Source organism: Leucoraja erinacea, chromosome 4 (assembly GCF_028641065.1).
Source record: "Leucoraja erinacea ecotype New England chromosome 4, Leri_hhj_1, whole genome shotgun sequence".
Classification (NCBI taxonomy): Eukaryota; Metazoa; Chordata; class Chondrichthyes; order Rajiformes; family Rajidae; genus Leucoraja; species Leucoraja erinaceus.
In genome coordinates, this window is record NC_073380.1 from 2548883 (window position 1) to 2573852 (window position 24970).

The 24970-nt window shown below is 43.5% G+C and overlaps 1 protein-coding gene across 4 annotated transcripts in view; it reads left to right on the plus strand.

Moving 5' to 3' along the window:
* The window catches only part of LOC129696088 (TPR and ankyrin repeat-containing protein 1-like), a 121959-nt gene that overhangs the window by 53516 nt on the left and 43473 nt on the right, over nt 1–24970 (plus strand). For 3 of the 4 annotated variants that reach the window (XM_055633505.1, XM_055633508.1, XM_055633507.1), the window contains 7 exons: nt 3161–3302; nt 9303–9443; nt 12861–13028; nt 13132–13305; nt 15379–15627; nt 15810–15983; nt 21533–24322. In XM_055633505.1, the coding sequence (XP_055489480.1) occupies nt 3161–3302; nt 9303–9443; nt 12861–13028; nt 13132–13305; nt 15379–15627; nt 15810–15983; nt 21533–24322 (3838 nt within the window). The remainder of the gene's footprint in view (nt 1–3160; nt 3303–9302; nt 9444–12860; nt 13029–13131; nt 13306–15378; nt 15628–15809; nt 15984–21532; nt 24323–24970) is intronic. The other variant, XM_055633506.1, reaches the window with a different exon arrangement.

The window sequence follows — 24970 nt, forward strand, 5'->3', positions numbered from 1 at the left end:
TGGACAGGTTGGGGGAGTGGGCAGATGCATGGCAGATGAAGTTTAATGCGGATAAATGTGAGGTTATCCACTTTGGTATCAAAAACAGGAAGGCAGATTACTATCTAAATGGCGTGAAGTTGGGAAAAGGGGAAGTTCAACGGGGTCTGGGGGTCCTTGTTCATCAGTCTATGAAAGTAAGCATGCAGGTACAGCAGGCAGTGAAGAAAGCAAATGGCACGTTGGCCTTTATAACAAGAGGAGTTGGGTATAGGAGCAAAGAGGCCCTTCTGCAGTTGTATAGGGGCCTAGTGAGACCACACATGGAGTATTGTGTGCAGTTTTGATCCTGTCATTTGAGAAGGACATTCTTGCTATTGAGGGAGTGCAGCGTAGGTTTACAAGGTTAATTCCCGGAATGGCGGGACTGTCATATGCTGAGAGAATTGAGCAACTGGGCGTTTAGAAGGATGGAGTTTAGAAGGATGAGAGGGGATCTTATTGAAACATATTTTGTTACGGGTTTGGACACGCTAGAGGCAGGAAACATGTTCCCGATGTTGGGGGAGCCCAGAACCAGGGGCCACACACACACAGTTTAAGAATAAGGAGTCGGCCATTTAGAACGGAGACGAGGAAACACTTTTTCTCACAGGGAGTGGGGAGTCTGTGGAATTCTCTGCCTCAGAGGGCGGGGATCTTATTGGCAGGGTTTCTCTGGATGCTTTCGATGTTGGGGGAGAGGGCTAGATACGGCTCTAGAAAAGATAGCGGAGTCTGGGGATATGGGGTGAAGGCAGAGAACGGATACGGCTCTTAAAGATAGCGGGTCAGGGGATATGGGGTGGGCATGATCAGCCATGATCAGCATGATCGCATTGAATGACGGTGCTGGCTCGAAGGGCCGAATGGCCTACTCCTGCATCTATTGTCTATTGTCTATTGAATTGGCAGGTCACAGAAGACTACAGATATGTGCCGGTAAATTGGATTAGTTCATATTTTTATCAAGGATATTAAAGATAGAACAGCCTGCTTCTGTGGGGCATGACTGACTGAAGTAATTTTGCTCAGAACTAAGCGTACAGTACGAGAATGGGCCCTTCAGCCCACAATGTTTGTGCCAAAACGTTTAGCCAAGATAAACTGATCTCATCTGCCTGTACATGATTCATATCCCACTATTCTGACCATCTACCCTTGAATGCCTCTCATCGTTCTATATATATGCAGTTATCATCTCCCCTCAACCTCAAGTTCCAGAGAAAACAATCCAACTTTATCCAACCAAACTATGTAGCTGAAACCCTCTAATCCAGACAGCATCTGGTAAATCTCCTCTGCATCCTCTCCAAAGCCTCCATATCTTTCCTATAATAGGGCGACCAGAACATCTTATAGAGCTGCAGCATGATTTCCTAACTTTTGTATTCAATGCCCTTAGCAATGAAGGTAAGCATACCAGGTATCTTATTTACCATCCTCTCTACTTGTGCAGCCATCTTCAGTGAGCTATGAACTTGGACACCCTCTGCACATCAATGCTGTCAACAGTTTTTGCCATTAACTGTATACTTAGCACTGGCATTGCAACCTCCCAAAGTGCAACACCTCTTGCTTTCTCAGGTTAAACTCCATCTGCCATTTCTCTGCCCATGTCTGCAGCTGATCTTTATCCCGCAGTATCTTCTGACAGCTTCCTCACTCAACTCCTCCAATGTTGGTGTTGTCAGCAAACTTGGTCACCAACCCATTCTACATTTACATCCAGTCATTTATATGTATTCTGTGCATATATTATTGCAGCCGAATTTTAAGAGAAATAATTTACCCTGATTGGGAGAAATTGCTGTTGCCTACTTATCTTTCACTATACAGTATACCCTCATTATAACGGACCATGGGAGGGAGGGGGAGAAAGGAAGGGGGCAGTGGTGTCTGTTATTGTTGATTGTCCGCTTTAACCGAGTGAGGGATTTTAAGTAGTAGAAACAAATAACTACAGATACAAATACATAAAAGGATGCAAAGTGTTGGAGTAACTCAGCAGGTCAGGTAGCATCTTTGGAGAACATGGATAGGTGATATTTTGGGTTAGGACCCTTCTTCAGACTCTGTCTGGAACTGAGCCTGGAATCCAGGTGAGCTGAGGCTAGGATCGGCCGAGTCAATGGTCGTGACCCGCAGGCAACCTGACCTAGAAGCGGATAGTGTGTGTGTGTGTGTGTGTCTGTCTGTGTGTGTGTGTGTGTGTGTGTGTGTGTCTGTGTGTGTGTGCGCGCGCGTCTGTGTCTGTCTCTGTCTGTCTGTGTGTCTGTGTGTGTGTGTGTGTGTCTGTGTCTGTCTCTGTCTGTCTGTCTGTGTGTGTGTGTCTCTGTCTGTCTCTGTCTGTGTGTCTGTGTGTCTCTGTCTGTCTGTGTCTGTGTCTGTCTGTCTGTCTGTCTGTCTGTCTGTGTGTGTCTGTCTGTCTGTCTGTGTATGTGTCTGTCTGTCTGTCTGTCTCTGTCTGTCTGTCTGTCTGTCTGTCTGTCTGTCTGTCTGTGTGTGTGTGTCTGTCTGTCTCTCTGTCTGTCTGTGTGTGTGTCTGTCTGTCTGTGTGTCTGTCTGTCTGTCTGTCTGTTCTTCCTGTGACTGTGCGGGTTTCCTCTGGTTTCTTCCAACATTCCACAGATGTGCAGGTACATAGATTCATTGGCTTCTGTACAATTGCCCCTAGTGTGTAGGATAGAACCATGTTATGGGTGATTGTGGTCGGCATGGCCTCGGTGGGTTATCCACACTGTATCTCTAAATTAAACTGAGTGTGTGTGTGTGTGGTGAAACAATTAGGTTACAGCAATTTCTCCCAATAAGGGCTGGTGATTTTTCTCAAAATATGCGTTCCCGGAGGGGCTGCGTGTACATTACAATATGAAATGAATCATATTCACTTATTAGCAGTATGGGCACAAACTGATTGACAAAGGAATGACTCGGTCACCTCCATTTTGACTTACTCTATCAATGTCACTGATCCCAGTCAATTTTGATTATGTGCTGATATACTGCTAGACATGATGTTCTCTGTCCATGTAATAAAGTAAACATGCAGGTAGAGAAGGTTTATAGGAAACAAAATACTATTACAGAATCTTGTGAGGTTTACATTCAAATTATTTTTTTCCCTCCTTTTTTTTTAAAGCGTATCCCTCCTGGGATTGAACCAATGCATGACTATAAATGGATAACAAAACTTTTGCGTGCCTTAGTGACTCATGGTGTAAACCTCGAGACTGTTGGACCATTTCCACTTCATTCCATCCTCAAACTTGCTATAAGGACCAGTAAGTAATTTTACTTTTCTTAAAAAGTATCTAATGCATTGCAGGTCTCAGTCCTGGCATTCGTGCCTACAAGATGGAAGTGCATAGTTTCAACACCACTTAGGCACACGCCAGTAATCTCGTCTGACACTTTCGTGCATTGCTGAGGGAGGGCTGCATCATCAAAATTGCCGAATTTCAGATGAGATGGTAAATAAAACCATTGTAGACCTTCTTAGTAAAAGATCACCTGACATTGCTCAAGGAAGGCAAGAAAATGCTGGCCCGGCCAATATTTATGCCGTCAACAATGCTGCCAAAGAAAGTACCATTCATTTCATTGCAGTTAGTGGGATCTTGCTGTGTCTGAAAATGCTACAAATCTTCCCAACATTATGATAATGACTACGCATCTAAATATCTTATTAACTGAGAATCACTAGGATTTACCAAAGTGGTTTCTTTTTTGCTTATAAATTCCCCTTTGTCATTATTGTTCACTTGTATTGTTCACCGTTCTGATCACTCTCCATCTGAATTTTGAACCAAGATTAATAAACAAATTAAGTTAGAGTAGAAGAGAAAGATACAGACTGGGAATATAGTTCTTAGCATTGTAGCACATCAGTTCCTGAGACAAAATCCAATGTCCACAATGGGGTAGAGGTGAATCAGACAGTACCCTTGCTCATGAAGGACTGTTCAGAAGCCTGGGAAGAAAACATTCCTGAGTTTGGTGATCCATGCTTTTGAGTTTCTACACCTTCTGCTGGACAGGAGAAGGGAGAAGAAGAAATGACCGGGGTGGACCAATCTTTTGATTATATTGGCTGCTGCTCCAGGCACCATGGTGTAGATGGAGTCAATGGTGGGAAGTCTGGTGTATGTGATGGACTAGGGTCCATCTACACATTTCTGCAATTTCTTTGCAATCTTTTGCAAGCTGAGCTGTTCCAAAGGCAGTTGGCCCTATAATTATACCATGCCCTTTCAGATAATAGTCTTCGGGTCAGCTGAAGGTCAAATCCAAGAAGACCTGATTTTGCCCTCAACACTGCAGATGCATTACACAATGTAAAGTTTGCCAAATCTAGAGTTGAATTTGATTGTTTACAATGTTGACATCCTATTTGAGCACAGGATATATGTTTGCCTAACTTCATCTCCAAAGTGCCGCCTTTCTTTTATTTGTTCCTGAATCTCCCGTTCGTGCTTTTGCTACCTCGGGGCTCGAGTTTTAACTTAACCTGCCTTCCATCCTTAAACAGAAATCCATCCAGCAGTTTGCTACATAATTCAAACCAAGTTCCATTCACACCTTGCCTTCATACTTGTATCACTGCATTGTTTTATCTTGATTTTCAACGTTCTTAATGTGGTATCTTACTGCCACCACCAATCTTATAAGCCTCCAAGTATCTTTCAGCATTCTTGATTTTAATTTGCCTTCTCCCACAGTGTTGTTGCCTCTTTTGAGATGATTCTTAAATCGAATATCTTTCCACAGTTGATTTGTTTAAAGATCTGTTTGTCACTAATTGTTTAATTGTACAAAGTACCGTGTGATCTTTTACAATGCTAAAGAGATACATATGCTCAAGTTGCATTGCAAATTCTATTGCATTGTGAATATGTTGCAATTTTATCTTCTTTTTGTCTGATTACTATTAGTCAAATAAGTACGTGTTTTAAAAACAAAAAAAGACAAAGGGCTGGAGTAACTCAGCGAGTCGGGCAGCATCTCTGGAGAACTTGGGGAGGTGATGTTTCGGGGTCGGGACCTTTCAAACTGATTGTGGGGTGGGGAGAAAGAAAGCTTGGAGGTAAGGAGGGGCATGGAAAGCCTGGCAGGTAATATGTGGATACAAGTGAGGGGCCTTCTTGATAAGCAGATGGTTGGGCAAAGGCCAAAGGTGCAAAGAGAGTAGGTGTGACACAACAGGATTGAAGAGTCGTGAACTGTGAAGCTAGAGGTGAAAGGACAGGGAAGAAATCAGTCTGAGCACAGATGTGAGCAGGGAAGGGGGGGGGGGGGGGGTAGAAGAAATGGGAGGGGGGTGGGAGAAGAAAGGGGAGATGGGGGGAGAGAGAGGAGGGGTCTTGGGTGGTGTGTGTGTGGGGGGGGGGGGTCCCCTGAAATTGGAGAATTCAATGTTCATACTGTTGGATTATAGGCAATAGGTGCAGGAGTAGGCCATTCGGCCCTTCGAGCCAGCACCGCCATTCAATGTGATCATGGCTGATCATCCACAATCAGTACCCCATTCCTGCCTTCTCCCCATATCCCCTGACTCCGCTCTTTTTAAGAGCCCTATCTAGCTACCCAAGCAGAATATTCAGTTTGCATATGGCCTCACTCTGGCAATGGATGCAGTAGATGAAGTTGGTTGAGGTGCACATGAACCTCTACCTCACCTGGCAGGACTGGTAGGGTCGCTGGACGGAGGTCAAGGAGGAAGTATCGGGACGGGTGTTGCATCTCCTGCGGTTGCCGGGTAAATAAGGCACCTGGCGATGGGTTGGTTTGGGTGAGTGAACCACGATTTTGTGGAGGGAGAGGCTATTGCAGAAAAGAAGGAAAGGAGTGGAGATGAGGAAATGGGACTCATGGCAGGATTACGTTGGAGGTGCCAGAATGATGTGTTGGATGAGAGGCTGGTGGCCTCTTCAGACTGATTGCGGCTAGGGGGCGGGGGAGGGGAGAAGAAAAAGCTGGACAAGGGGAGCACAGGACAAAGACTGGCAGAGGAGTGGACAGGTGAGGGGTGTGGTTTGCTAGCCAGCTGGTTGAACAAAGGCAAGAGATGAAAAGACAATGTGTGAGATTGGGATAGAAATGCAAATTGTGAAGCCAGAGGAAGGAATGAAGGTGGGGGGGGGGGGGGGGGTTGAAATGGATGCGAGTCCAGGTGAGTCATCCAGGGACCCCAGCGGTCCTTCCAGATCAGACAGAGGTTCACACGCACCTCCTCTAACATTAGCATTCATAGCAAAAGGATTTGAGTATAGGAGCAGGGAGGTTCTAATGCAGTTGTACAGGGTCTTGGTGAGACCACACCTGGAGTATAGCGTATAGTTTTGGTCTGCAAATCTGAGGAAGGACATTATTGCCATAGTACAGAGAAGGTTCACCAGACTGATTCCTGGGATGTCAGGACTTTCATATGAGGAAAGATTGGATAGACTCGGCTTGTACTCGCTGGAATTTAGGAGATTGAGGGGGGATCTTATAGAAACTTCCAAAATTCTTAAGGGGTTGGACAGGCTAGATGCAGGAAGATTGTTCCCGATGTTGGGGAACTCCAGGACAAGGAGTCACAGCTTAAGGATAGAGGGGAAATCCTTTAGGACCGAGATGAGAAAAACATTTTTCACACAGAATTTTGAGATTTAAAAAATCAAGTCTGCAATTTATCCCATCGGATAAAGCATAAAAATAAGTTTAATTTGACATCTAATTCACTTTCATATCTCAAGTATTTAAAAAGTTATGGCCATTTTCATACTCGAAAATTAGCATCTTGTTCCCTATTGATTTTCTATGGACATAACAAAAAAGCTGTGATCGTGGACAGTCAAAAGCCCATAACTTTCTTAAAAATTAAGAGAACTGAATGACATTTTCAGTTATCATAGATTGAAGCATTCTGAAACAAATATAAAATAATCTTACTTGGATGACCTGAAATTAAAGCATATAATTAGTTAGTTACCTAATTGTAGCTAATTTCAAACTTCAATTACTAGATCTAAACATCTATCTATTTCTTAATAAATGATTAACATTTTTAAATAGCCTAAGTGTCCAAATAATATTCACAAATAATTCACAGTAAAACATGATTTTTAAATCTCATTTACATTAATTTATAGGCCAAATGGAAGGAATTTAGTGTTTAATTGCTGTAAATTAAAGTCCATTTAAATCAGCTTTCTAGTGGGATCCTGTGAACGCGCTGGTTTAGAACGTTCACATTGCGGTGGATTTGTGCCCTCAAATGCCCAGAAAAATACTGCGGGATATAATGGGGCCAAAATGAGCTACTCGCAACATTAAACTTTGTATAAAGGGATCTTAAGAAGCCCTTTTTAACATAAAAATAAACAGCCTACCTTCCGTTTTCCCCTGTATGAGATCCGGCCGGTTGCCGGCGGTCGGGGGTTTAGAGGTTAATTTTTAACCTACTATAACAATTAAATAAAGCCCTTAAAACTAATAATAGCTCAAGCGAGGGAATCTTCCAGCGATTTTTCGTTAATAATTAACTAGGCTGAAAAACCTCGATTTGAACAGCGTAGGGAAAATCGCGTTTTAAACCCGCCCCCCTCTAAACGGCACCAAAACCGCGCACACGGGCTGGGACAGATTTTCAGCGAAGCTTCAGGTACGCTTTGCAACATACCTACACTTGATTTAGGTAGTCTACAACACAACCCTTTCTCTCTTCTCCCTTCACTTTCACCTACATTCCTTTCACTGGCTTCACAATTCGTGACTCTTCTATCCTTCTAACTCATTTACTCTTTTCGACTCTGGCCTCTGTCCAACCATCTGCCTATCAACCCCCCTTCCCCCCCCCCCCCACATCCACATCCATATCTACCTTTTACTTGCCATGTTTTGCCTCGACTTTCCTCTCTTCCAGCTTCCCCCACCTCCCTCCCCAAAACCACAATCGGTCCGAAGAAGGATCCCGATCCTCAACGTCACCTATCCATGTTCTCCAGAGATGCTGCCTGACCTACTCAGTTACTGCAGCGCTTTGTATATTTTTCTGGATATAAATAGGTTGACGTTGGTGAAAACTTGGCAAACTCAATTCAAGGTTGCAAACTGTGAGGCTGGGCACTGTGAGAATCTGAAGGCAGGTGATTTTCTAAATGGAGAAAGACTGCAATTGACCAAAACAGAAATGGATCTAGATCTAGTTGCACTATAATTGTTAATGTTTAGCAGATAGGTGTGTCAAGTAGTTAGTCAGCAAATGGCAGATTGGCCGTATTGTAAGAGACTTGTAGTTTCGGAATATTGAAGTATTGCTACAATTATATGGGGTCCTGGTGCAACCATAACTAGAGTAAATTGGGAATATGGTTCTTAAATGGCCCAGAAATTTACTCATTTCAAGGGTGGTGGGGGTTAGAACAGAGAATAGAAGAGCACAGGAAAAATGGGTGTTCACGACCAGTAAATGCTGACCTTGCAGTGATATTCATATTTCTTTAATTAGCTTTTTTTTTTTAAGAAGAGCTTTGACCATTATATACCTTTTATGCAAGAACACTTTCATTAACCTTTAGTACCTTCAGAGGAGTGCTCAAGAAGATTGCCATCGAACCCCAGTATTGTGGTTATTCCACAATTGTGTACAATTGTGTCATATGCTGAAAAGAGTGCAAAAAAGATCCATGAAATTGTGGCCAGGTCTTGAGGGCCAGAATTATTGGGAGAGATTGGGCAAGCTAGGACTTTATTCCTTGGAGTGCAGGAGTGTAAAGGGAGATCATAGCAAGGTCTATAAAATCATGAGGTGAAAGATTTAAAAGGGACCTGAGGGACAGTCGTTTCACTGAGAGGATGATGGGTGTGTAGAATCAGCTGCCAGAGGAGGTAGTTGGGGTTGGTACGATGGGCAGGTGCCATAAACTGCATTGAATAGACTCTTTGACACGTTCATGGATAGAACATGTTTAGAGAGATATAGGCCACATAGAACAATATAGTATGAACCAGCCCTTCTGCATACAATGCCTGTAACAAACATGATGCCAAGACCAACTCTTATTTACCTGCACATAATCGATATCCCTCCATTCCTTGAATATGCCTATCCAAAAATCTCTTAAATGCCACTTCAATGCAGGAAAATAGGACTAGCTTAGATGGGGCATCTTGGTCACCATGGACAGGTTAGGCCGAAGGTCCTGTATCCATGCTGTCAACTCTACCCCATCATGGTTGAGGGGGTAGAAAGGTAACTGCCCTGTTGCTGTTATACAGTATTATTCTTTACATTACAGATGATAACAAACTTCTTAAGTGGATTTTTGCAAAGAAACCATCTCTGCAGGACAGAATTAACCATTGGGATGAAGATGGCCAGATGCTTTTGCATATAGTGGCATCCTGGAACACAACGGCAAATGGATACGATCGCCGTTGTAAGTAATAGATTGTAGATGATATCACTATGTATGAACATGCCACTCATAAATCTTTCAAATTATTATTATGTTTTGAGTAAATGTGACAGCCATATTGGAAGAGTATATAGTAAAGGTTGTGTTCAAAGTTTGGTTTACTTGAGAGATACAGTGTGGAAATGCTGACCATTGATAGAGGGGACTTGATAGAGGTCTTGAAAATGATGAGAGGGATAGACAGAGTTGACGTGGATAAGCTTTTCCCACTGAGAATAGGGAAGATTCAAACAAGAGGACATGACTTCAGAATTAAGGGACAGAAGTTTAGGGGTAACATGAGTGGGAACTTCTTTACTCAGAGAGTGGTAGCGGTGTGGAATGAGCTTCCAGTGGAAGTGGTGGAGGCAGGTTCGATTTTATCATTTAAAAATAAATTGGAAGGTATATGGATGGGAAAGGAATGGAGGGTTATGGTATGAGTGCAGGTAGATGGGACTAGGGGAAAATAAGTGTTCGGCGCGGACTTGTAGGGCCGAGATGGCCTGTTTCCGTGCTGTAATTGTTATATGGTTATTGATCACCCACACACTAGTTGTATATTATTACATTTTCGCATCCTAAACACGAGGGGCAATTTACAGACCTACATGTCTTTAGAATGTGGGAGGAAATCGGAGCATGTGTGGAAATCCACGTGGTCACAGAGAGAACGTATATACTCCATACAGGAGTCGGGATCGAATCCGGGTCCCTGGTGCTCTGAGGCAGCAGTTCAACCACTGTGCCACCAAACTAATCTAGGTTGATATAACATGAAGGTCCTTGTACTGAGTGTTGCATTCTAAAATTAGTAAGATTGCTTAAGTAGGCTAAGCAAACTGACTTGTAATAACAAGAGTTGATGGATATTTCCAGGATGTATTTAAAGAGTTAACAAATCTGATTACATTTATATTCAAGAGTCAAGAGTGTTTTATTGTCATGTGTCCCAGATAGAACAATGAAATTCTTACTTGCTGCAGCACAACAGAAATATGCAAACGCAGTATACTGTGCCATGTACTTCTACAATAAATGAGGAAAAGAAGAGTTTGGTTTGTGTGTGTGCGTGTGTATATATATATATATACACATACACGCACGTACACATACAAAAAAAAACACTATAATAGGTCAAAAAGACAAAACCAATGCCCCCAAGTCAATGTTGTTCAGAGCTTATTGGAGGTTGTAGTGTTTATAAACAATAGACAATAGGTGCAGGAGTAGGCCATTCGGCCCTTTGAGCCAGCACCGCCATTCAATGTGATCATGGCTGATCATCCCAAATCAGTACCCCGTTCCTGCCTTCTCCCCATATCCCCTGACTCCGCTATTTTTAAGAGCCCTATCTAGCTCTCTCTTGAAAGCAACCAGAGAACCTGCCTCCACCGCCCTCTGAGGCTCAATAGCCTGATGGCTCGAGGGAAGAAGCTGTTCCTGAACCTGGGCGTTAGTTTTCAGGCTCCTGTGCCGTCTTCCCGATGGCGGGGGTGAAACAAGTCAGGGAACTGGAAGGTGGTAGTTGGGGAATAACTTCTTCAGGGGGGATTTGTTGAAGTCCCCGGCTATGATGGTAAAGGCTTTGGGGCATGCGGACAGGTGTTTATTGACCCGGGCTTGCAGCTGCTCCAGTGCTAGAAAGATGTCTGCATGGGGTGGGGATGTACCCGTCAGAGTGATGGAGGTGAATCACCTCAGGAGATGCTCTCATTTGCCTGCAGCCTGATCACCCACTTGCCCTCTGCAACTTACCCCCTTAAAAATGGCCATGTCCCAATTTAGGACCTTAGTTATCGAAGTTACTTGTTGAATTTTCTGACATGTAGAAACATAGAAACATAGACAATAGGTGCAGGAGTAGGCCATTCGGCCCTTCGAGCCAGCACCGCCATTCAATATGATCATGGCTGATCATCGACAATCAGTATCCCGTACTTGCCTTCTCTCCATAACCCCCTGATCCCTTTAGCCACAAGGGCCACATCTAACTCCCTCTTAAATTTAGCCAATGAACTGGCCTCAACTACCTTCTGAGGCAGAGAGTTCCAGAGATTCACCACTCTCTGTGTGAAAAATGTTTTTCTCATCTCGGTCCTAAAGGATTTCCCCTCTATCCTTAAGCTGTGACCCCTTGTCCTGGACTTCCCCAACATCGGGAACAATCTTCCTGAATCTAGCCTGTCCAACCCCTTAAGAATTTTGTAGGTTTCTATAAGATCCCCCCTCAATCTTCTAAATTCTAACGAGTACAAGCCGAGTCTATGCAGTCTTTCTTCATATGAAAGTCCTGACATCCCAGGAATCAGTCTGGTGAATGTAAAATGACCTGGCATGCTGTTGTTGCCATGGTAACTCATGGGAAAATCGATTTAGAATCGCAAATTACCCACTAGGGTAGAAGAAAGAGCCAGTGCAATTCAGTTGTATTTCTTGGCATCAATACCCTTTTAAACTGCTTCGTGACAGGAAACTGCTCTACATTTTTCAAATCTAGCAACGTGTCATTTTGTGATATGTCCCACTGAATGTTAGTTTGATGTGACCTGAGCCCATGTTGTGAAAATTGGCGGATAGCACAGAACCACCTGTAATCTGGTACTTGTGGGGACTGTTGGTCACAGGCCGTGGTCTTGGGAGAAGCACTTAGACTTAGACTTAGATCCTTTATTTGTCATTTTGGTCTGAACGAAATGTCGTTGCCTGCAGCCATACATGTAATAATAAACAACAAAACACACAATACACACAAATTAACATCCACCACAGTGAGTTCACCAGGCACCTCCTCACTGTGATGGAGGCAAAAATCTTAGGGTTACTGTCTCTTCCCTCCTCTTCTCCCTCTGCGCTGAGACGATACCCCACCGGGCGATGGTAATCAGTCCCGCGGCTCACCGAGCTCCGCGAACGGGCCGGTTCAAGTTCCGCGACCCGGGGTGGTCGAAGCTGCCGCCCTCCAGTCCAGCGGACGCAGCTGTTGCCGCGGGAGCTCCGGAAAACAGGCACCAGCCTGTGACCTGCGAGCTCCCGACGATGTCGTCCACTGGCCCGCAGCCGAGTGGACGACATCGAGTGGACAACACTTCAAGACAAAGAAGCAGAGGTGTCCCATCTGTGCTGTGTGTCATCATGTCTTCTGTGTTTTCTGTACATAATCCAAAAATGAGCTGTTCTTTCCCAGCAAAGGTCTTGGTGCCAGTCAAAGATAAATGTTTCCAAAGATCAGCTTTGACTGCGGCAAATGTTTCTTTAATCATTGAAGGTTAAAGACATTTTTGGAGTTAACAGCAATAAAATAGTTTGCTCTGTCTAATGCAAATGTAGAGCAAATCATTTACCAGAATCCACACGCAACACTCACTTTTTTCACTCCCTTTTCTTCTTTAACTGTAGGTCAGACTGAAGATGTACGTTTTCTTCTACAATCAGGAGCTGATCCCAGTATCCCCAATCGATTAAACAAGTTTCCTGCGGACTACCTGAAGAAAAATAAGAACTTTACAGCAGTGGATTCTATCAGTCAGCATTGTAAATCCTCATCACCAAACCCAGCGTTCGAAGGTAGCAATCTGCTGACTAACTGACGTCCGTTTACTACCTATCATAAAATTAGGTTGAAATGCAGTCTATACTTTTCTTTAATTTTGTTTTATTACTTGAATAGAAGCAGCAAACCAGATGAAGGGGAGCAAATCTGCTTCTCCAGCGACTACTTTTGAGGAGGCTTGTGCACAGCTTGTACAGTTTTGCGACTCACTTGACAAAGACAAGCCATGCAAAAACTTGTTAGCCCAAACACCAGTCCAGGTATTTCTACAGCAGCTCTCCGCCCAGACAGGTACGCTCCCCTCTACAAATGTCAAAGAGCAAATAGAGTAAATTGTGATGTACTCTGAGCAAAAGTAGGCCGTTTGGTCATCGTCTACTCAGTCATTTAATCATGGCTGATCTATCTTTCCGTCTCAACCTCATACTACTGCCTTCACCCCATACTAATCAAGAATCTGTCAATCTACGCCTTAAAATATCCATTGACCTGGCCTCCACAGCCATCTTTGGCAGTGAATTCCACAGATTCACCACTCTCTGACTAAAGACATTCCTTCTCTTCTTCTTTCTAAAGGTATGTCCTTTTATTCTGAGGCTATGGCCTCTGGTTCCAGACTCTCCCACTAGTGGAAACATCCTCTCCACATTCACTCTATCCAGACATGTCAACGTGGGGAATACTCAGTCTGAAGAAGGGTTTCGGCCCGAAACGTTGCCCATTTCCTTCGCTCCATAGATGCTGCTGCACCCGCTGAGTTTCTCCAGCATTTTTGTGTACCTTCGATTTTCCAGCATCTGCAGTTCCTTCTTGAACACTTTGTCTACTCCACTGCGAAATCTCCTCAAGGTATGCCTACTTTGAAGAAGTTCTCCTCCTCTCTCCGGATCAGTCTGAAGAAGGTTTTTCGGCCCGAAACGTTGCCTAATTGCCTTCGCTCCATAGATGCTGCTGCACCCGCTGAGTTTCTCCAGCATTTTTGCGTACCTGGGCAATACTAATATGTTTGGGTAGTTTCATACCATTAAGGAAGTGGTGTTGGGGCTCTTGAGGAGCTTTAAGGTGAGTAAATCCCCAGGCCCTTGTAGTCTACACTATGGCCAATGATGGCAAGCATTCTATTTGCTTTCTTCACATCCTTGTCCACATGTGCTGCCACTTTCAGGAATATGTGGACATGCATCCCAAGGTCCCTCTGTTCATCAACACTTCCTTGTGCTCCACCATTTACCGTGTACGGCCAATCCTTGTTTGCCTTCGCAAAGTGTATCATCTTGCAGAATGTATGTCGGGTTTAAATTGCATCTTGTTTGTCAGCATTAAATTCCGTTGCACCCCTAACTTTCTAGCTAATTGATAATATAGAAGTTGGGAGGTCATGTTACAGTTGTACAGGCCATTGGTAAGACCTCAATTAGAGTATGGTGTTCAGTTTTGGTCACCCTGTTATAGGAAAGATATTGTTAATCTGGAAAGGGTGCAGGGAAGATTTACAAGGATGTCGCCAGAACCCGAGGGCCTGAGCTATAGGGAGAGGTTGAGCAGGCAGGACTTTATTGTACTCGCTAGAATTTAGAACAAAGGGTCACAGTTTAAGGATAAGGGGGAAATCTATTAGGACCGAGATGAGGAAAACATTTTTCACACAGTGAGTGGTGAATCTCTGGAACTTTCTGCCACAGAAGGTAGTTGAGGCCAGTTCATTGGAGAGAGTTAGATGTGGCCCTTGTGGCTAAAGGGATCAGGGGGTATGGAGAGAAAGCAGGTACAGGATACTGAGTTGGATGATCAGCCATGATCATATTGAATGGCGGTGCAGGCTCGAAGGGCCAAATGGCCTACTCCTGCACCTATTTTCTATGTTTCTATGTCTATGTTTATTCCTTAGAACACAGGAGGATGAGCAGTGATCTTGTATAAGATCATAAGAAGAATTGATCGGGTAAATGCACAGCATTCTACTGCAGAGTAGAGGAATCAAGGATCATAGGTTTGTGAGGGGGGGGGGCAAGATTGAATAGGAACTCGAGGGGCAACTTTTTCTTTACACTAAGGGTGGTAGGTATATGGGTTGGTGGAGATAGCTGAGATAAGTACTACCACAATGTTTAAAATATTTGGACGTGTGCATGGATAGGATAGGTTTGAAGGGATATGGGACAAATGCAGGCAGGTATGACTAGTGTAGATGGGGCGTGTTGGTCGACGTGGGCAGGTTGAGCTGTTGGGCCTCTTTGCACGCTCTATGACTATATGACATCTTGCTGTAGCCTCAGCAACCTGCACTCTCTAAAACAAATCACATTTTTATATCATCTGAAAACTAATTCTGTAACCAATTTGTTGCATCCTGTGTTTGTTCAGCAGAGATTAGCACAGCCACTATAAGTAACATTGACCAGAAATTTGCAAATAACTTGATCAAGCAACTGATTCACAAATGTCGATGGGATGAAGCTTTGCTCCTACTGTCTGGGGAATCTGATGAAAAGCAAGGCAAGGAAGGTGTTTTGAAATTTGACTTCTCAGATTTGGATCTTTGCACTGTTGCATGTAACCTTGACCAACATGACAACAACGAGTGGCTTCTGCAGAGGTTAATACATTACGGAGGTAAGACTTTTATCATACGAGCATCAGTTAAGATGCATCAAATCCTCTTCCTCTTTGCCATCTTGAATCTATACCCCCATTTCATAAATACTTCAGGTATACATGACACCTTAAGGTAATATTTTTCCCATTTATCTCCGAACTTCACTGACCCACTCTGTTTTTGCTTATTGATTTTCCAGCTTCACCATGTGGAATCGGTACAAAGAAATCTCCAATACAGATCTCATTGAACAAAGATGATTTTAAGCTTGTACATTTCTTGCTAAAGAATGGGGCGGATCCATGTGATATTACAATGATGCCAGGCGACACCCCACTTCATGCTGCAGTCTACATTGTTCTGGACAAAAAGGGTAACGTTTACCTTGGACTTACTGGCATGTTGTGAACCAACTTCCTCACAGTTCTCAACTCAAACTTCCTTCTTGTCAGAATCTATTTAACTATTTGAAATGTAACTAGAATTTAGAATGGTTTAAGATCAATGTTTCCAAAACATTAGGAATGCCCCTTGTTCCCAAACGGGAAATTCCTTGGTTACATATGTGTTTTTTAATGTGTATATGATATTTCTCATTTTTGAGTTTGCAAACGTGGCACAAATTTAGTTATTCCATTTATTTTCCAAACTTGCATCCCTTCAGTTTTATTTTTGCCCAAATACAAGCGAGGACGACATCAGCGACTCATCGCTTTCGTTGAATTTCTCCCGATCTTCTCGCCGTCTGGGTTGTTTTGATAAAGAGACATTTTGACTTGAGAGGTCATGTAACTGTTAACTCATCTGAAATAACTAAGGCAGGTGTTGGAGTATCATAGTTCCAAGTATTCCCGTGCAGATAAGGTATAAGGTTCATATCAAAAGGATTCGAGTATGGGAGCAGGGAGGTTCTACTGCAGTTGTACAGGGTCTTGGTGAGAACACACCTGGTGTATTGCGTACAGTTTTGGTCTCCAAATCTGAGGAAAGACATTCTTGCCATAGAGGGAGTACAGAGAAGGTTCACCAGACTGATTCCTGGGATGTCAGGACTTTCATATGAAGAAAGACTGGATAGACTCGGCTTGTACTCGCTAGAATTTAGAAGATTGAGGTGGGATCTTATAGAAACTTACACAATTCTTAGGGGGTTGGGCAGGCTAGATGCAGGAAGATTGTTCCCGATGTTGGGGAAGTCCAGAACAAGGGCTCACAGTTTAAGGATAAAAGGGAAATCCTTTAGGACCGAGATGAGAAAAACATTTTTCACACAGAGAGTGGTGAATCTGTGGAACTCTCTGCCACAGAAGGTAGTTGAGGCCAGTTCATTGGCTATATTTAAGAAGGAGTTAGATGTGGCCCTTGTGGCAAAAAGGATCGGGGGGATATGGGGAGAAGGCAGGAAGGGGTACTGATTGTCGATGATCAGCCATGATCATATTGAATGGCGGTGCAGGCTCGAAGGGCCGGATGGCCTACTCCTGCAACTGTTTTCTGTGTGTCTAACTATGTATAAGTTAGAACATGTTTAGCAAAGATGTGTAGATGGTTGTTTTGTAAAATGACTGTAGAAGGAGTGCTTTCACAAGATCGGGGCAAGATATAATGAAGACTTCAAGATTACATGAAATGGAATATCGGAGGGTGACCTAATAGAAATATATAAAATCTTAAGAGTGTGGCAGGGTTGATGGTCAGAACCTTTTTCACTGGATGGAAATATCAAATATGAGAGAGCAACTCATAAGGTCATAAGTGATAAGAACAGATTTAGGCCATTCGGCCCATTAAGTCTACTCTGCCATTCAATCATGGCTGATCTATCTCCCTCCGAACCCCATTCTTCTGCCTTCTCCCCATAATCCCTGATACCTGTACTAATCAACTCTGAGGGGCACTGTTTTCACACAGAGGGTGGTGGTTATAGTTGAGTCAGGTACTATATCAATATTTAAAAGACGATTGGACCAGTTCATGGATAGGGACTGTTTAGAGGCAGTTGGGATCAGCATAGATGGAGCATAGATCAACAAACTCAATTAAGTTTTTGATTATGTCAACCAGGCCCCGCATCGCAATGGGTTTTTTTTAGAACATTTCCAAAACTTTCAGAAACATAGCAAATGAAGGCAAAAACCCAAAGAAGTTGGTCTTCATTTTTTTTTCTTCTAAAGCCCTAAAATATTTGCTTATAGACAACAGGTGCAGGAGTAGGCCATTCAGCCCTTCGAGCCAACACCGCCATTAAATGTGATCATGGCTGATCATCCACAATCAGTGTCCCGTTCCTGCCTTCTCCCCATATCCCCCGACTCCGCTATCTTTAAGCCCTATCTAGCTCTCTCTTGAAAGTATTCAGAGAACAGGCCTCCACCCCCCTCTGAGGTAGAGAATTTCTCAGACAAATCTAGAACAGTACAGCACGGAAACAGAGCTTTTGGGCCCAAGACACTCTCCATATTTATGTATTGTGGGAGATAAATTTGTGCTACACCCGTACCCTATATTTGGCTTTACTTAGATAGGCACAAACACAAAATAAAACAGCATGGAGATCAGTGGTGAGTCTATCTAACAAGTCTGTTTATTGAAGGCCTTAACAGTGCAGTAAACACACAGAGAACCCGATGTGAATCAAAGATATTCTCATGACTCAATAGTTACTTGCGGCTATGAAGTAAGTCATCATTGATCAAAGGTAGACCGAAAATGCTGGAGTAACTCAGCGGGTCAGGCAACATCTCTGGAGAGAAGGAATGGGCGACGTTTCGGGTCGAGACTCTTCTTCAGCTATTGTAGAGTCGGAGGGAGGAATCACCGAGGGGGAGCAGTGAGAGAGGATGTTGCTGAACTCTCGTCGGAGAGAGGAGGAAAACTTCTTCAAAGTAGTCATACCTTGAGGAGATTTCGCAGTGGAGTGGACAAAATATGTAAGAAAGAACTGCGGATGCTGCCTTAAATCGCTGAGTTACTCCAGCATTTTGTGGCTGCCTTTGATTTAAATCATTGATCAATGTCTGTAACCTTTACTCTTTGTCTTTCCCCAGAATTAGCTCCAACCCCATACTTCCTGTTACCTCAAATGTCTCTCCCATAGAAACATAGAAAATAGGTGCAGGAGTAGGCCATTCGGCCCTTCGAGCCTGCACTGCCATTCAATATGATCATGGCTGATCATCCACACAATATCCTGTACCTGCCTTCTCTCCATACCCCCTGATCCCTTTAGCCACAAGGGCCACATCTAACTCCCTCTTAAATTTAGCCAATGAACTGGCCTCAACTACCTTCTGTGGCAGAGAATTCCAGAGATTCACCACTCTCTGTGTGAAAAATGTTTTTCTCATCTCGGTCCTAAAAGATTTCCCCCTTATCCTTAAACTGTGTCCCCTTGTTCTGGACTTCCCCAACATCGGGAACAATCTTCCTGCATCTAGCCTGTCCAACCCCTTAAGAATTTTGTAAGTTTCTGTAAGATCCCGCCTCAATCTTCTAATTTCTAGCGAGTACAAGCCGAGTCTATCCAGTCTTTCTTCATATGATATCCCAGGAATCAGTCTGGTGAACCTTCTCTGTACTCCCTCTATGGCAAGAATGTCTTTCCTCAGATTAGGAGACCAGAACTGTACGCAATACTCCAGGTGTGGTCTCACCAAGACCCTGTACAAGACCATAGATGTCAATATTCCTGTAGGGAGAACTGGTGGGTTCTACTTGTCAAAAAAGCCACTCTAGTAGTTAACCTCTGGGAGACAAACACAGCTGTAATCTCCGGGTTGCAACAGATAAGAACCTAAACAGAACTGTGAACAACTATTCCCCTCAATAGATAAGGAAACCTGCTGTTCAGCAGAATGTATTAGTTTTATTACTTTCAACTATTTACAACCCTTAATGCTTACTTTATCTAAGTGTCGTGGTGTGAATACTAAATACATCGACATTTCTATTTAGTACCCTCCTAATGTCCTATGTTGGCCACTTTTACCATCATGCTTCCCCAGTATGTGAGCTGAAGAGTTAAACACACAATAACCTACTCATCGTCCACATGATTTCCAAGATTTCCGACAATATGTACAGTATCTATCCAAAAGCCTTTTAAACCGCGCTATCCGAACTGCTTCCACCACTACCCCTGGCAGCGTGTCCAACTCACCAGCCACTCACTTGTAAATTAAAAGCATTCCCCGCACAATTTTAAACCTGAAAGCTACACCCCCGTATACTTGCTATTGCAAACTGGGAAAAATGTTCTGACTGCCTACCCTGTGTATGCCTCTCATAACTTTCTAAATTCCCACTACATCTCCCCTCACCTTCTGAAACCCCAGAGAAAACAAACCAGCCGTTGATTGATTGAATGATACTGCATGGAAACATGTCCTTTAGCCCATCAAGTCCACGCTGACTTTCTTTCACCAGTTTCCACTAGTTGTATGTTACATTCACTCCATTCACACTGGGGAACAATTTACACAGACCAATTAACCTGCAAACCCGTGTTCAAGAAGGAACTGCAGATGCTGGAAGATCGAAGGTACACAAAAATGCTGGAGAAACTCAGCAGGTGCAGCAGCATCTATGGAGCGAAGGAAATGGGTGACGTTTCGGGCCGAAACCCTTCTTCAGACTGAACGAAGAGACTGAACAGACTGAACTCAGTCTGAAGAAGGGTTTCGGCCCGAAGCGTCACCTATTTCCTTCGCTCCATAGATGCTGCTGCACCCGCTGAGTTTCTCCAGCATTTTTGTGAACCTGCAAACCCGCATGTCTTTGGCATGTGGGAGAAAACCGGATTAGGGGAGAACGTACGAACTCCGTACTGACAGCACCTGTAGTCAGGATCGAACCCGGGTCTCTGGAGCTGGAAGGCAGCAACAGTTAAAGGCATACAGTTCCGCCCTCTGTATTACATTCTGTCAACCATTCCTTGGCCCAATCAATCAAGATCCTGCTGCAAACTTTGATTACCATCTGAACTATCTACAATAGCACCCACTTCTGTGTCATCTGTAAACTTGTATGTTCTCGTCCAACTCGTTGACATAGACGACAAAGCAATGGGCCCATGAGGTACATCACTGGTCACAGGCCTCCAATCCGAATAGTAACCTTCCACCATCACTCTCTGCTTCATTCCATGAAGCCAATTTTCTAACCAGTCAGATCCCATGTGCTAACCTTCCAGAGCAGCCTCACATGCAGAACCTTGACAAATGAGTCATTTCTTGCAGCCTACCTGAATGGATGGGGGTCCCTTCTGGGTTGAGTATGGTGTCTGCCCATGCAAGAACAATGAGCCATTGCTTGGATAGCTTGAGCTCGCTTGGCTTGGTCATTGAGTGGCTTATTATGCCACAGCACACTCGTCCTCAGCAGGCAGGTTGTGTAGATAGTGCTCCATCAGTCGAAGCCAGTTGCGATGCTAGTTGAAGGTGGTTGCCGGAGGTTGCAGGTGGTTGCCGGAGGTTGCAGGTGGTTGCCGGAGGTTGCAGGTAATGGAAGGAAAGACCTTCCACTACCTGCAACCTCCGGCAACCACCTTCAACTAGCATCGCAACCGGCTTCGACTAAAAAATACAGATTTTTAAAACGGCAACGTATTTTTAGTCGCGGCCGATTTTGAATTTTTGGAAATAATCGCCGGAACATAGAAGAAGCGGAAACCACTTTCGACCATTAAGGAGACTGACAAAAAACCTCCGGGAACTGCACGGGCGGGGCGCAAAGTCTCCAGAGGTTTCCGCTCAGGTTTTCTAAGTGGGACTGGGGCATTAGGCCAGATATCGTGCAATAAATACTATGGTGTAAGGTTAGTGGGGAAAGCCTCTGTTTCATTCAAGCTTACAATCAGTACGTAGGATTTCTCAGATGTCAAGTTAACTGTAAAGTGGTTTTGATTTTCTCTTCTATTTGCAGATGAATTTGGCTTGCACATATTGAAATATCTGTTGGAAAAGTACAGCTCTGATGAAACCAGCTTTCCGTACTTTAATACCAGCTCCCAGGACCAGGATGGTAACACAGTGCTGCATATCATATTCCAGAAGCCCTTTTCAAAGAATCATGAAGAAATAATGGATCTGATAACCAAGTTTGAAATCAACGATAGGTTGAAGAACAAGGAAGGGAAACTATTTTCGTACAAAATAAAAAAAGATGACCAGCGGTTCATCCTGTGGAATAAAGTGAAATTACGTAACCGAAGGAAGAGAGAGCAAGTTGACCAGAGCCAGAAGGCACGGACTTCAAAGGGCGTGAAAAATGTAATGAATCGAAAGTGGCCCACTCAGCAGATAATGGAGATGCCAAATGTTCCACTTTCAAAAATGTATAATCTTAATGATGCCAATCCGCCAGCAGAATTAGCAGGACACGAAATCCTTATGAATGAAATTGAAATACTGATTCAAAAACTCAATGTAATTGAGGCTCCAACTGAAGAAAATCCTTTAAACATGACTCTATCTGACAGCCAGCTCAATAACTCAACTCCGCCTTTACAGGCAAAGTCTGAAGTTCTCAAAACAAATGGTTTTCAAACTACTGATCATGTTGAAGCAGAAATGTTGAATGGGACAGGCGATGGCATGCAGCTAAACAGGATTCCTGACGAAGTGACCAATATACAGGACCTGGACTTTGACAATATGACATGGGAGATTGAATGTACGCCAGAGGTACTAAAGAAGCTTGGATCCAAGGATGTACCTCAGCAAATGAAAGGCAAAATTATCACGGTGATCCAGCAACTGGGCAATGGAGAATGGACCCAAAGTCTCCAGAAACCACTCAAGCACCTGAAAAGCCCAATCAAACTTTATGAAGCTAAACTTGACAAGGGGGCACGCATGCTGTGGGAACTGGCAGTGGATTTTTCACCCCGCTGTAGTGAAAAGCCAGAGAAGATCTTTGAATCTGAGCTTTCTTCGCATTCTCAGGAGAGAGTCACAGGAAGGATATATAGCGAGATCATTCGCATCTGGGATATTATCCTGGACCACAATAAACTTGATCGAGCTTTGATTGCAATTGACAGTTCCTACAACCGTGGAGCATCCTGCAGCCTGCGGAAGAAGCTTAAAGGGATAAGCAAGGCTGTATTCACCTCCAATTTAAATGCCCAAAAGAGGATCCCATTGATTTTTGTAGAATATGTCAACTGGAAGGAACTGAAAGAAAAGCTGCCTGAATACTTCCCACCTGCCAGTGCAGTGGAGACAGAATACAGTATAATGAAGTTCCACAGCTTTAGCACCAATATGGCTCTGAATATCATTACTAATCTTGAGTCTCGAGTTGAATATCCCTTCAGAGTGGGAGAGTTGGAGTACGCAATAATTGATCTTGACCCCAAGCCATTGGAAGCAATCATTCTCATTGGCCGAAGTGGAACGGGAAAGACCACTTGCTGCCTGTACAGACTTTGGAAAAGCTTCCAGCTCTACTGGAAGAAAGTACAAGAGGTTGGATGCCCCCTGTTGGTGCGACAAATTTGGCATAAAACTAAATCTATGGTTGGCGATGAAAAGGAAGCAGCAGTGATTGAGGGGACCGACCAATCTGATTGTGTCAAGAGGGAAGAATGTATTCACTGTCCGGATCAAAGTTGCAATTTGGATCTGAATGGACCAGCAGCTAGTATTTGTGACAATGAATCGACGTACGATCATGAAGATAGGCCGGAAAATTCAACTGACACGGACAGACTCGAGCACTTGCATCAAATCTTTATTACCAAGAATCATGTATTATGCCAGGAAGTCTTGAAAAACTTTATTGAGCTCACCAAATCCACCAACGCGACAAAGTGCTTCAAACCTCCTAACCCTATGTTTTATAGACTCCAGGATGTTAAAGATGAGAATTTCCCCCTTTTCTTGACTTCCAAACAATTATTGTTAATGATTGACGCATCCTTGCCAGAACCATTCTTCGCCCGGAATGAGGATGGAAGTTTAAAAAGGAACATTGTAGGTTGGTCTGTTCAAGAAGAAATGACAATACCAGATTTGCGCGATGAGGATGAGGAAGAGGAGTATGAAGGAGATTTTCTCGATGATGAACAATTGGTTGCAGAGGAACCAAGCAAAGAATTTGATCCACGTATCTTTATCACTTATGAAGTATTTGCACATGATATTTGGCCCAAAATGGTCAAAGGCAAACCTCAGTTTAATCCAGCTTTGGTATGGAAGGAGATCAAGTCCTTTTTAAAAGGTTCTGTTGAAGCTTTAACCAGCCCTCAAGGCTGTCTCACGGAAGAACTGTACATCAAACTGGGGAAGAAAAGAGCACCAAACTTCCATGAAGATAGAACAGAAATCTATTCCTTCTTTCACATGTACCAGCAGATCAAATCGCAGTGGAGATACTTTGATGAGGAGGATTTGCTGTTCAGCCTCACCCAGCGACTGTCCAAATTAGATGAAATTCCATGGTCTATTCACGAACTGTATGGGGATGAAATCCAGGATTTTACACAAGCTGAGCTTGCCACTCTCATGAAGTGCATCAATGATCCAAATGCCATGTTCCTTACTGGTGATACAGCTCAGAGCATAATGAAGGGTGTAGCATTCCGCTTTAGTGACCTTCGCTCACTGTTTTACTATGCCCGTGATTCCAGCCAAGGTGAAAAGAAGCAACATATTGTTAGAGTGCCGAGCAGAATATATCAACTACACCAGAACTACAGATCACATTCAGGTAATCCAAGTAATTTTTGATACATTATGAACAATGCATGCTTTAAATCTTCGTTCTTTTTAGCAAAAATAATTTTATATTGTGCTTCTTGAACTGAAGTCATCTTTCGAACACCTTCCAAAACCACTTGCCATGGTGTTAATCTCTCCTTGTTGTAATGTGGATGCATTGGTGTGTCCAAACAGCCAAGATTGTCATTGAGAAATAGGCACATCGGCCAAACTTTTCCATGCCAAGCAAATTGCCTACCTAAGCTAGTCCTATTTGCCCACATTTGTCCCATATTTCTCTAATATTTTACTCTATATGCACCTGTCTGTCTTTTAAACTTTGAAATTGTACCACTCCTACACTCGGAGATACTACTATGGAGGACAGCACCTCCAATAATATTTATATGATGGTATATGGACACACTGATCTGTTTTGTAGTAAATGCCTACTATGTTCTGTGTGCTGAAGCAAAGCAAGAATTTCATTGTCTTATCAGCACATGACAATAAACTCACTTGAACTTGAACCTCATAATTTGCTTGGGTAGCTTACATCCCAGCGGTATGAACATTGACTTCTCTAACTTCAAATAGCCTTTGTTTTCCCTCCCCCTTTCTCAGTTCTCCCACCAGTCTTCCTGTCATCGACTACATT